The sequence below is a fragment of the Pezoporus wallicus genome, unplaced genomic scaffold, assembly GCF_028554395.1.
Source record: "Pezoporus wallicus isolate ANWC-B61680 ecotype Strahan unplaced genomic scaffold, APGP_CSIRO_Pwel_v1 contig_6732, whole genome shotgun sequence".
In the NCBI taxonomy this organism is placed as follows: Eukaryota; Metazoa; Chordata; class Aves; order Psittaciformes; family Psittacidae; genus Pezoporus; species Pezoporus wallicus.
Genome location: NW_026638638.1, coordinates 364,495 through 377,963, shown reverse-complemented (window position 1 = coordinate 377,963; position 13,469 = coordinate 364,495). Strand labels below are relative to the sequence as shown.

The window sequence follows — 13,469 nt, the reverse complement described above, 5'->3', positions numbered from 1 at the left end:
GCTTTCCACATACAACTCCATTCTGCTTCCCAGTACATCCCAGACTGGTATCGCGTTCTGTCCCTTATTTAAATGTAGATCCAAATAAACTGGAAAGCATCTTGCATATTAACAAAATATTTTAAAGATTCTCTTGAAAGAGGAGAATTAGAGATAAAATGGCACTTAACCCAGCTAAATTGTAATAACCCTGTACTTAAAAATGAAGTTGAATTTCAGCATTTATGCATATATTTGGCTAAAAAAGAATTAGGAACATATTCAGAGGGCATACATATACAGAACCCATGTCTGTATCACCCCATGCAGACTCTTTAAAAAAAGCAAGATAGTGAATAGAGAAACTAGACTTCAAATAAAGCAGTGAAGTCATGCACTATTAATAGATTTAATTTGCAGAATGTTAATGGTTAACAAGAAATCTACTATTATGGGAGCATATTAAACATCTTTGTGGCTGGTAGCATCTCATTTGTCTGAGGTCAAGTGATAATTTTTTTAATTATCTGTGGACAGACTATGAAGCTTTTGGAATGTAATGCATGTGTCCTGTTAAGACTCTTTTTATCATCTTTAAAAGTATCCAGAAAGATAGCTGTCAGAGCATCATACAGCCTGCTTCTGATCATGTACAGTTACATGTCTACAACTGTGACAAAATGACCATCTGACAGCAATTTTGTACACAGAAAATTAAAAGCTATGAGTGAAGACCTCAGACATAGCAAAGATCTTTATATCAAATGGAGTGTGAAAAAAGTCACCTAAGAAACAGATACAGGTTTGCCTGCCAAAAAAGAGGAAGTTTAGAGCAGGCACAGTCGCATTCATTAAGTTTTATTGTTAAAGTTAAGCTCTGCCCTAAGAAGCAGTCTTTTAAAATATTCTTTCAAACTATCACATCCTCTCATTTGAAATTAAAAGTTTATTTTCTCCTTCAGACACCTGCTGTCCTCTTCAAGTACTGTAATATGACACTCGACATGCAATTGAATTATTCTAATATAACATACACCAGATGTCATGACCACACTTCACTTTAACTTGAGAAAAATCAAAAAGAACAAAGTGTGAACTCAATTCAAGGTGTAAAGAAAAATCTCAAATTCCATGGCAACATATAAGACCTAAAAAAGTGTCATTAAGTGGTGTTATTTCTATTGTTTTTAAGTATGACCCTTGGTAAACAGCAACTCTGGTTCAGTCAGCTCCTGCATCTGAAATTACAGCATACCATTTGTGCTAACAATTTCCATGATCATTTCTGCAAGCTTATTTCCAAAGAGCTTCAATTGTACAGCAGCAAAGAAACAGTCACCGACTGTCAAATTACAGCTTAAAGTTATTCATCTTGTGCCATTTGAGCATTTGCCCTACAGCTTTTGACAAACATTCATGGTTTTTTCTCACTTCATCAGTCTCCTCAACTGAAATGGCAGGTGAAGTGCAAGTTAATTTAGAGCACAGTCCAACTGTTGTTTCAGACAAGAGAGGGAGCTGTGAGCTGAGAAGGAAGTTGTATGTAGGGCACAGTGGGAACACGACTAATAATGCAAAAGGTTAGTGAATAGCAGCTCATAATGTGAAAGGTCAGTGAATGGTGGCTTGACTCGGTTTTGGCATATTTTGTTTATATTTTAGGTTAAAAAATCACTTCTAACAGATCAAGCCTCAGATAGTTAACATACACATTAATTAAATACTGAGTTGCAGGCAAAGCATGCAACTGACTGAAAAACTGAAGTCATATATTCCTGGCAGACAAGACAAGACAAATTCTACTATTTCAACCCAAGCAACACCAATGACACTGGTGTTCATAAAGCCTTAAAAAGCAAAGAAGAATGCCCTTGCGGTTGCAGTATGGGCTGCAATTCAGTAAATATGGTCTGAATTCCCAGCTCTCCAACAACTGCAAGTGCTATCTCTTGCAAGACATTTAATACCTGGGCACCCTGGGCATCTCTATTTGGGAAGAGGGGCAGATGAAGCGGGGAAGCAAAGAAGAAATGGGAGTGGACATCACTTTCCCATCTGGTTCATCTGTTATTAAGAAATATTTATTTTAATCCAGTAATACAACACTACATATCAATACCAAATCACAAACACTGAATTGTAATTCTGGATTTGCCCCCATGTGTCACTGCTCCCAAAGCCCAGAAGGTATGCATTTTCAACTGTTTGTCATGAAAAGCAGATGCAAGTGTGCTTTTGGCACAGCTGGCCAAACAAGCAGGCCTTTCTAAGAGCATATACTGTGAGTGACAGAGCAAATTAATTAGAACAGCAGGTAGTGCATAGTAGGTTTGATCCACAGTTTATAGTGAATTTGAGAAAAGCAAAAAACTCCCAGAAACTTCCTTGGCAGCACGTTATTGTCTCCTGAGTACTTGGCTCCCACAGAAAATAAAATACAGTTTACTGGTGTTAAAACTGTTAAAAAATTCCCTCCTGGAATTCAATCCACTTAGGTCAGTTCCTTCCTCACTCTGAAACCAGGCAGCCTCGTAAAAGAAAGCTCACGCCTATGTCCCAGCCACTTACCACTTTGTAACAGGTAACCACAACTCACCTACGATCCTCAGATTTGGGGATGGGGTTGGTGCAGCGTTGGCTGTTATACTTGGCCACATATTCACATTGCTTGAAGGGGGCAGTCTTGTCCTCCAGAACGTGTCTGATACAGAAGGCGTAGCCGTTAAGTCGCCTCTGCTTGCACAGTTTGGGGCTATATGAGCACAAGGGCTTATTGTCAACCTCAGAGAAGTGTATGTGTTTGCCTTCATACATCACGTGACTCTATTCCTTGTGAACATCAGCTGAAAGAATCATAATGTTAAGACAAATCACATAAGGGGGAAAAAAATAAAAGGCATTCAGTTCTAGATCGTGTGTTTCATTTTGGTGGGAAAAAGGGACCCAGAACAATACCTGATTTTAAATCTTCTGTACCATATCAGTGTTAAGAGAGAGCCCCAAGGACACCTCTATCCTGGAATGATGATGAGTCAAGATGAAGTAGATTGTCTAAGGAAAATATCAAAAAGGTCAAAGTCAGACAGAATAAAATAGATATTATTACTGCTTAAGAACTAAGTGGCCAGGTGCAGTCACTAAACCTGTGGTTCAGTTAGCACCCAATAAGCCAAATCTGCTAGCACAATAGCTTTCAATCAGTATTCACAGATCATTGGAAACCATGAAAGGAAATTATTGGGGCGGGGGAGGGGGGAGGATAATGCTACTGCCACCGCACTTAAACCTGTTAAACAAAACTCTACTCATCTACCATACAGCGACTGGAAGCTACAAGTTGAAAAAGGTTAAGTGTCAGATTAGATCACTTGCTTTCAGGAATCAAGTTGAATGATAATTAACCCATTTGAATGCAGAGGTTTTACTTCCAGTATCTGCTTACAAAAAGGCTGGTGACTACCCCTGCTCTGCAAAATTTTAATTTCATCAAGCAGTGCAAGGACGCTTTTTTGGTTTTAAAGCTTTCTTTGCCATGAAGACCATTACTGATAAACAGTCTTCAGAGTTTGCGGCTGCCCGCAGCTTCTGCAAGCATCAATATGCAGTCTTTCCTGAGGTCATCACGGCTCTTCAGAGCTTTTCCTACCTCCTTGTACTAATTTTAGGTAAATGTGATCATTAATAATGTCGGAGAAAGTACTCCCATCAATGCCAGGAGAGCTGAAATATTTCAGCAAGAGGCTGGGGTTTTTTCCTCACTCTAAAATAGACTCCTACAGTGCAAACTCATGCAATCATACTTTTCATTTCCCAACATTACGGAGTCTTTGGCAATCATCTTTAAAAAAACAAACAAGCAAACAAAAAACCCAAACAAAGAAACAAAGAAAACAAACAAACCCAAAGTAGCTTCAAATAAAATTAACAGTACACATACTCTGCAGCTACTCAGCTACACTCAGCTTAGCCTTCAAAGGCAGCTCTTATTCAGAAAGGCCATCCCAAAAGTACTGGAATAAACTCTTTGAAACACCATATATTCACTGGAATAAATGCTTTTAAACATGGTATATTCGTCACTCAGTTCTGTTTCATGTGTCATATACCAAGCAAACAAATGTACACAGAGGTGATAATGAGGAAATACATTATAAATCAGAGGCATGTGACAAACGTACCGATTTGTCAGATTACCACCCCAATCAATTTACTTATTCCCAAGGCCTGAAACGGCAAGAACATGAGTGCAAGGAGGGAACCTATACAGACTTTTGAGGAAATATGCAGTTTCCTCTTGTGAAGGTATAAGGCTTCACCTTTCACTGTGTAAATGTACCATGAGAAAACGAAAAGCACTATGGCACTGGAGGACCTACAAAAGCATCTTTAGGTCACCAGGGCAAAACAAAACACCCTATCACACTTCTAACAGTAAACTGTATAAACCAGGCCTTACATTAGCATATTATCTAAGAGCAGAAGGACAGAAGACTACTAAAAATTTAAAAACACACTTAAAATTACTGAAACAGTTGTACATGTGCAGCATGCACAGCAGACGGAATGGAGACGCGCTACAAAACATAACTAGCGCAAGTGACCTGATTAATCATTTGACAATAATAAGGATCATTTCACATTTCCTCTTCATACAAAATTCCCCTTCCACGCACACATGCAAGCACACATGCCCAGGGGTAGAGGCCTCCCGTTTTGTTTATACCGGATAACCACAACACAAACACAGATATTGAATCCAGTTCCAGTCACCTTTCCCAACTTCCCTCAATGCCTGCAAGCATTACGAGTACATGAAAGTAAGGAGCACTTACTATATATAACTGAAATCAATCATTGGAGTATGACCCTTCACAACACATCAGTATTAAGAACAATAAAGTTGGCCATGCTCTTCATACAAACAGAATGGAAAGAGGGAACCCTCTCTTCTTTGGCATGCTAGGAAGCAAATAATCCTTTCAGACACCTTTAAGGCACATACTGACACACACTTCAGCAACAACATGAAATAAAAACATAAATCCCATGGTGACACAGGGCTTGGGGTGCTCTGGGTGATGACGGGTGATCTGGGTTTGGGTCCCATATGAGATACAGCCTCCTCCATTACTACGGCAGCAAAAAAGTTGTCTTAGCCTTAACTAGTTGCATCCCATACACACAACTGAAGCTTTTATTTGGTGGCATACTGGACAGGATGAAAAATTTGACAGAATGAGTGCATCTTTCAGCTGGAGTGACTCACGTGCTGCTACTTCTGTTTTATTTACCACCTTCTTTCAAGCTACTACCATGCTTTGCAGAGCTTTTGACAGATCAATGACCTTCTCCTTTTCTGCACAACCCAGCAACATTCTTTTCTGAAGGTTATCAGGCAGCAGACCAAAGAAAAAGAGTACCTCAGAACATTCCAAAGCAACCAGCAAGAAATATATACCTGATGTGCCTCCATTAAGCTTCTGTAAAGAAACTGCTTCACAGTTCCCAGCCACTATAATGCCGGGTTTATTCTTGTGTCCCCAGTCTTAGTTTTGGATTTAACTCATAATTAAGTCTTATTTTTGCATTTAACTTGACTGTGTCAAGGCAAACATAGTATTTTACTTCTCGTTTGTCTGAAAGATACAGGGCCCAAGTACAATGCCGTATGAAACGTTTAAGCAAAAAATACTGACAATACTCCTCAGGGAAATCAATGAGCATGAACACCAATTTTTGGTCTATATATATACTAAGAGATGCTCATGCAAATATAATCATGTTAAAAATCCTGATAGCAATCAATTAGTGCAACAAACAAAAGCAAAGCTAATACACCTAGCAGCCAATGTTACCTTAAAAAAGCCTACTGCAACACTCACAACCTTGCAATTATATCTTTATTGGTAGTTTCCTACACAGACTTCCCAAAAGACAGTGGTTCTATGCGTATACACTGGCAGGATCGGGGGCTGAGATTGCACATAATCTAAAAAAATAGCTTTTTATATTTATTAATTCCATGGCTTACCATATCTATATTTATATATATAAATAACAAAGATTGTTGAATCTACTTATTATGATTTAATCTGATGGCATATTTTATTTTGAACAAAATATATAGGAGTTCTTAACAGAGCTTTTTGTTGCAACATAAAAAAGTAGCACAAACATGGAATAGACACATGTCGCTTAACTGAAGAGAACTGAAACTACACTTAGCTAAACAGTGGGTGGGGGAGAAACTATTTTTGTCCCACAGGATTCAGTAAGAGATGACGGAAACATGGACTTCCCCTGGAAAAAGTCAAATGCTTAAGCAGCTGTACTTCACTGCAAAAATATCAGGGAACAAAACTTTCCGGAAGCTATTTTTGAGGTTTGCATTTACACTCTACATTGAAGATGTAGAAAGGTTCAACAGAAACATAATATACGCCTGCATAGAAACATAGCTTATGCCTGCATATACTCAAACTAGCATTAGCCACAACCCATGAAAGAGAAACCAGAGGCTGCTTCTTGAAGAACGTTAATTTTCCTTAAACAACTCATTCTGAATAAAAGATTTTGAGCTGATCAGAAGCAACATGGCAAAGAACAGAGAAGGATAAAAAAATGTATGTGTGCCATTGCCAAATCATGTAAGACATGAGTGAAGTTTAAAAAATCCTGGTAGGGTATAAGGTCAGTACAGAACAATTGTATACTATATCACACAATATTAGAACTACGGGCACTTCATGAAGCTAGTGAGAGACTGACTCAAAACATTAAAGTAGCACTTCATTTTTACCACTCATGGCTAGTGAACTGCTAGACCTTCCTGTCACAAGAGGCTATAGAAGTATCATCAGGTTCAAAAAAACAATAGAAAAATTCATAGACAGTGGGGACATAAGTGATGTACCTCCTAGCCTGTCTAATTTAACAAATATGGATGGTGGAGAAGGAAACACTTAAAGCAGCTGGGTCTTCATGCTCTTCCTAAATAGCATCATCTATTCCTACTACCCAAGATAGAATACTAGGCTGGATCAACCCCTGATCGGACCCAGCAGTGCAGTGTATTTCTTATGCTTTTATGAGATTACCGCTAACATTTGTAATTTTATAACACACTCATTTCTCCTGTTCTCCCATTTCTTATTCCTGAGCAGTTGACTGGAAGAAAATCCTACCCCTCTGGCGAAAGCCCTATCTGGTACATGTGAAGGCCAGGAAACTTAGCATCCCAGCAAGACTTTACAGCAAGTACACACAGGACACAGAGCAAAGCCACACTCTGTGACATCATCACTTAAAGCAGAGCTACTTGTCTTGCTGAGTGCAGCCACTGGTGGTCAGTAAGACACCAGAAGGTGGTTTGCAAAGTGACTGTAAAGAGAGAAATGAAAGACTTAAATACACACAGGTACATACCTGCGCAAGCGTCTGTACCTACTGTCATGCACAGGAAGAAGCCAGCTTCCAACTGCTTCTAGTACTCACAAGCAGGCATCATCATTTCCCTTGCAGCACACATCAGCTCCAAGACAACAAAGCTGTAGCTCTGCACCCCACACACCCTCTCCCAATACAGTTAAGCAGTCCTTCAGAGAGGCTGGAAAACGGCACAGCAGCAAACTTTGGGGGGCACTCTTTGCTAAACCATCCTGAGTATCAGCATTATGTAATGCAGAAATCTGGTACCTGACATCATCTGTAGTCTACAGAGAAGTTAATGGCTTAGTTACTATTAGAAAGCCCAAAGTATTACAGTCCCAAAACTCAATCAGTAATTTTGAGGAAACACTGTGCTGAGAATATTATAATATTTTAAATCATGTGGGTTGGATACATTCTTAAATGTATGCTCAGAACTTGACATTCAACGTACGTAAGACCCTTTTAGGCAATGGAATCCCCAAATGCATTGTAAATTGCAAGGCAATTATATGTCGGTGGTTAAAAGATGTATAATTAAGAGGACTGAACTCTGAGCTTCACACATTGCATCCAAATAAAAGCCACGATTAAAGAAGTCTTAGCTATGTCATTTAGCATTTGATAATACTAGCACAAATTTCATGTTAAATTTCTTGGTGTCTTCATGAAATCTCACAGACAAGGTATAACCATCTACATATGTTTCCTAAACTAGCAGCTTGGGGCCAGAAGTGGAACGTGGATCTCCAAAAACATCAGTTTTTCCACAAACAGCTAAGAAGTAGTTTTGTTGATTCCTCAACTTTACCAAGAAAGAACAATTCCTTGCATTGTCACTGCCTGACCCTTTTGCTGAAACTAACACTAAATACAGAGATTTGAAGATGTTTGGGCAACATGGAGTTACATCCACTCTTCAGAGATTAACATAGACCATAAAAATCATTGCAAAAAGACAAGCATTTAAAGCTACTTTTTCAACTAAAACCTTTCAGTCAGTATTAGTAAAAATGATATTATTAGAGAGAAAATACATTCCTTTTTCCTATTCCATACTAAGAGACTTTAGGCAACTAGTACCTCTCGTGAAGTGCTCTGTTCTATCAAGGGAAGCTGCACCACATTGAATTGTGGTTGGCATCAACACAACGAAGTTATAACTTTTGTCCCTGTTCTACGATCTAACCATAACTTTGGCTTAGTTCTGGTCATTTAACAGCTCAATGCTCTACTACACTAAGCTACCAAACCAAGCTTACTGTAATTTTGAAAACAAGAGTCTTTTTGTTAGTAAAAGCATCCAAATTGAGACAGAAAACACTGGGAAGCAACCAAAGTCAACTACAAGAGTTCCTGTAGGGAACGCTTTTATTAACTATAGTACAATCATTACTCAAGAAGACCTCTGAAAAGCCACACACAAGTCAAGGTACTCCACACACATGCAAGTGCCTGACATATCAAGGCACTGTAATATGTTAAGATCTTACTAGACATTTTTAGTTACCACCTGGAATCATGTTTCGGACTACTTCTTTTCACTTGTTAAGATCTACCTAGGAAGATAGAAGGAGCAACGTTGTCCTCATTCTGCCTTTTTTGAAAGCTTATTACCTCAACTGTGCAAAAAGGCAGTTTATATTGCATAAGGATGTCAGATGTATTAACAGAAAAGCAGCAGTGTATTTTAGGCAATACTGGTAACACAGATTACACTGCAATAAATAGATAATTAAATTCAAGTATTATTCCTAATAACAGTAATGGCTAGAAAACTTAGAGACTTGTAACAAGTTTCAATCAACAACAGAAAACATAATTAAGAGGATGGAAAAATAACTCTTTTTGTTCCAAAACTGAACAGATTCTTCTCTGTTTTCCTACACAAAACTTAGGCAGGAATTTTAATTTCAGCTGATTCACTCATCTGATGAACAGTACCATATAGGAAATGCGACAACGATAGCCCAAAGCCTAAAAACCAACAACCATTTAAGACTCTAGGAATTCTGTTCTGGAAAATTCAAAGGATATATAAAGAGAAAAGATGTTAAGTGCGAAGATTCAAAACTGTCGCTAAGAGCACACTCCTATAGACTTCAATAAAATAATTTCCTATACATGGTTATTCCGGACCTAAAGTTCTAGACAGGCTCCTTATCTTCGAAGTCTTTCCAACAAGGATTTCTCTATGTGAGCAGAAGGTCGCAGGCCCCAGTCCTGCAATCACATCCTCACAGGCAGATTCTCATGCTTATTTCAGTGTGGCTGTAAACAGGCCCATGTTTTGCCAGGGTGCGAGTGGCTGCAGAGAGGCAGCCTTCAATCAGATACAGCAACAAATGGAACATTAGGCCATTGCCACATTGCAGAAATGTACTTTAAAACATTATCTCAAAGTATCAAAACCATGATCCTGAGAGAAAGCAGAGACTAAACATACCACAGCATACTTTACATCTGTACTTGAACAAAAAAAAGGCTGTAAGTCCAAGTCTTTTATTTATTCAAATAACAATCTGCACTTGCATATGAGGTTAAACAAAATGCCTCAGTCTTATTTTTAGACCAAATATTGCAAAGACAAACAGGTTCATTTTCACACAATACAGGAATACCATTCTTGGTTCAGTAGGAATACTCAATAAAGGAGCAGAGCTCCTGACGGAACAGCCTTTTAGCAGTAATAAGCTATCAAAGTTTCAATATGATATTACAATAAATCTCTACCTCCTGAGGATTCACCATACTGTAAAAACACAGTACACGCAACTCTGTAGGACCAGGCCCTACGTACAGATCAATTCACTCATCGTAACAACACTGAAACATCAAACTCCCACTAGGTAAATTTTGGGTTGCTTTCTGTAGATAACTTATGATTAATAAAACTTGTCTGATACAGGTATGTATTACAAATAAATCATATAAAAGGCTGAAGATGGCTGTGGAAATGCTACCAAGCTGTTAAGAACAGAATACAGGCGCTCTTTCAGGCATCTGCAGTGGTACCTGGTGGGTATGGACAGCCCTAGTGTGAAACACTGCCAGCACAGGGGTGTCCATAAGAGAAGGCACTCAACTACAGAGGACTGATGCGTTGCCCTAAATTTGCCAATTTTAAGTCTACCAATCCTCAAGAATTGAGAACAGCCTTAAAATAGATCTTTACCGTATGTTGTTAGGTAACAAAGTTTGAAGCAACTACAGATCTATGTATCTTAATCAGATGGTATAATACAAGGCTTTAAGGTAAGCATTACTTTAATTTCCTAAACTCACTAGAGGCTACCTGTACAGAGCCATTAGCAGTTCAAGCCAAAAGACACAGTAAAGAGCATTTGATCAAAACCAGACACCTCCCACACTATAAACCAGAGCTATTTCACCTGTGCGGGGCGAAGTGCGTTGGTGGGCTTTCCAGTGGACTCACTTCACAACTACCAGACGTTCTTTTCCCTGAAAACAACAGAAAAAAAAAACTTATCCTTTCATTTTCAGTCCTGGGGGGCAGCAGCACCTCACAGGGACCCCCCACGCCAGTGGGACCTGGGCCCCTAGGCACAGCTAGGGTCCCCGGGCCCAAATCCAGACACAGCCTTTGCCGTGTAGGGGCCGCCGAGGTGATCCCTTCCTGTGGCTGTGGGGCCAGGGGGCTGTTGGCCCAGTCCTGCTGATGCCAACCGTCCCCGGGCAGTGTGGGTAGCTGAGGGACCCCGGCCGCGCTGAGGGGGCTGCCCACCCCGCACGTGGCGGGTCGCAAAGGCGAGGCCGAGGCAGCCCCTCGCTCCTGTCCCTCACCGCCCCCGCTAATGGGACTGGTCTGGGACCCCCATGTGCCGGCAGCTTACGGGGCAGGGGGGGCACTCTGGCGGCCTCCCCACACCCCCAGTACCACTTCCCCACCCCCACACCCAAAAAGTTGTGAGGCCAGTCAGACCGACACCGGCCCGGGCGAGGGGGTTCACCGACGGGGAGGAAGGGGGGGGGGGTGGGGGGAGGGCACGGGACGGGCTTGGAGGGGAGCCGCGGCGCCCCAACTCCCCGCCGGCTCCGTCCCCACGGCCGCGGGGCGGACGGCGGCGGTGGCGGCGGGGGAAGCACCCTAAAAACGCCGCGAAACTTTCCAGGCCGCGGCCGGAGCGGCCCCGCACGCCCCGCGGGACCGGCACCGCCTCCGCCGCGGCGGCCCCGGGCCGGGCTGGGGGAAGGGGTGCACACCCCCCCCCCCCCCCCCCCGCCCTCCGGCCACCGCCGCTCATTAAAAGTCTTTTCGGAAAATTAATGCCGCCCCCAGCCCCCAGTCCCGTCCCGCGGCGCCCCTCGCCCCGCCGCCCCGCGCCGGAGGGGTGGGGGGGGAAGTGGCCCCGGCCGAAGCGTCCCCGCCGCCTCCCCCAAGTCGCCAAGCTCCGGCGGCGGCAGGGCTCGGCCCGCTTTGGGCCCGGGGCCCGGCGCGGGGGGCCCGGCAGGGCGGGGAGCGGAGCTGCCGGGCCGCGCCGCGCTGAGGCCTAGCCCCCCGCCGTCCCCGTTCTCCCCAGCCGCCCTTCACCTCCCGGGCATAGGCGCCGCCGCGCCGCACCCCGACCCTCCCGCTGGGCCCCGGCGACCGTCTCACCCCCCTTCGGCGATCCTCTCGGCTCCCGAAAGCCTCGAACCCCCGCCCGGCTCCCCTCACCCCCCGCTGCGGCCTACACCGCCCCGGCCGATCCCCGGCCTCACGTAGACCGCTTCCCCGCCCGCCCTGCACCCTTCGCACCGCCTGCCGCGCTACGCGAGCCCGGGGATGCAGGCCGGGCCTGGCTTACCTTTCCAGCTGCTTTTTTTTTCTCCTCTCTCTCCTCTCCCCCCTTTCCCTCTGTTGGGCTGACAGATCAGAGTTTCCTCCCCAGCAGAGGGACTGGGAATGGGCTCGGGCTCTGTGCTGTGGAGCTGCTGCCCCCCTGGCTCTGAGAAGATCCTGCTTTTTGTGGGGAGGAAGCTTTGGGGGCTCTTTATTATTTTAAAACTACAAAGTGCTCAGAGGGTAGGTGATTATTAAGGGGAATCCCTGAATATATTCTCCAGCAAAGAAGGCAGGGCTGCTGGGGCTGCTCAAGAAGAGAGCCAGCAGCCTCCTACAGCACCACTACAGGCACTGCGAGGACATAACATCAGAGAGCGGCTCCTCTGCCCTCCAAAACAACAACTTTCCTACCATCTTGGAGGTAGTAAAGAGGGAGAGAGGGAGGGGGAAAAAAAGTACGGAAGGTTTTTATAAAGTGTCAGTTTGCGGGAGGGAGCCAAATGGCCAAAACCAGTTTTTTTTTTTATCATTTATGTGGCTTTTTATTTTAAATAAAAATAAAATACAAAGGCGTGTGGCTGAAGAAAAATTTTCTTTGTAACCTGTTAAGATCAGCTTTCTGGAAAAAAAAAAATTAAAGGAGGTACGGTAAAAAATATATTTTTAGTAACTTCTGTTTTCTTCAAAAATTAAAAATTCGTAAGTTTTTCTATAATGCATAGAGTTGATAACTTTGTTGTTGTTGTGTGATAGATTTAAAATTAATGTGTAATTGTAAAAGTTAGTGTAACTATTTTGGTAGCTTTTCAGTAAAACAGCTGAGATTGATGTGGGATAGTTCCACATAACTGTATTATTATGTCTTTCTCGTAAAGCATTGTGAATAAAACTGAATGTACAGGTAGGAAAAAAAAACAGCAAGGTTTTACTTTTGGGGTGTTGGGTTGTTTTGGTTTCTTGGGGGGGGGGGGTGTTTGGGTGTTTCTGTTGGCTGGTGTTTTGGGTGGTTTTTTTTTTATTCCTAGAATAGGTTATGTAGAGGAGCTCTGGGGGATTTAATGCCAGTGGAACCTATGATACATTATCAGAGAAATTCTGTTAACCTGCTAATAAATGTACCATTGTCTGCCCTTCAGGATGGGATGTGAAAAAATAAAGCTTGTAGCAAGAAATTTGGTTGAGTTTTGGTTTTAATGCTTTCAAAGCGCTTTGCAGCCTTCTAAAATCAGTTTTAGTTCTTTTTAAGTTACTGTTTTGATTTGGGGGCTTTGTTCCT

General features: G+C 42.4%; 1 protein-coding gene across 5 annotated transcripts in view; it reads right to left on the bottom strand.

Annotated features, from left to right (window-relative positions):
* Nucleotides 1-12,837, bottom strand: part of INO80D (INO80 complex subunit D) — a 43,759-nt gene extending 30,922 nt beyond the window's left edge. For 4 of the 5 annotated variants that reach the window (XM_057411790.1, XM_057411791.1, XM_057411789.1 and 1 more), the window contains exons 1-4: nucleotides 12,216-12,837; nucleotides 10,800-10,869; nucleotides 2,935-3,030; nucleotides 2,576-2,822 (exon numbers count right to left, since the gene is read on the bottom strand). In XM_057411790.1, coding sequence (XP_057267773.1) covers nucleotides 2,576-2,793 — 218 coding nt within the window. In that variant the 5' untranslated portion in view covers nucleotides 2,794-2,822; nucleotides 2,935-3,030; nucleotides 10,800-10,869; nucleotides 12,216-12,837. The remainder of the gene's footprint in view (nucleotides 1-2,575; nucleotides 2,823-2,934; nucleotides 3,031-10,799; nucleotides 10,870-12,215) is intronic. The other variant, XM_057411793.1, reaches the window with a different exon arrangement.
* Between the last annotated feature and the right edge of the window lie 632 nt (nucleotides 12,838-13,469).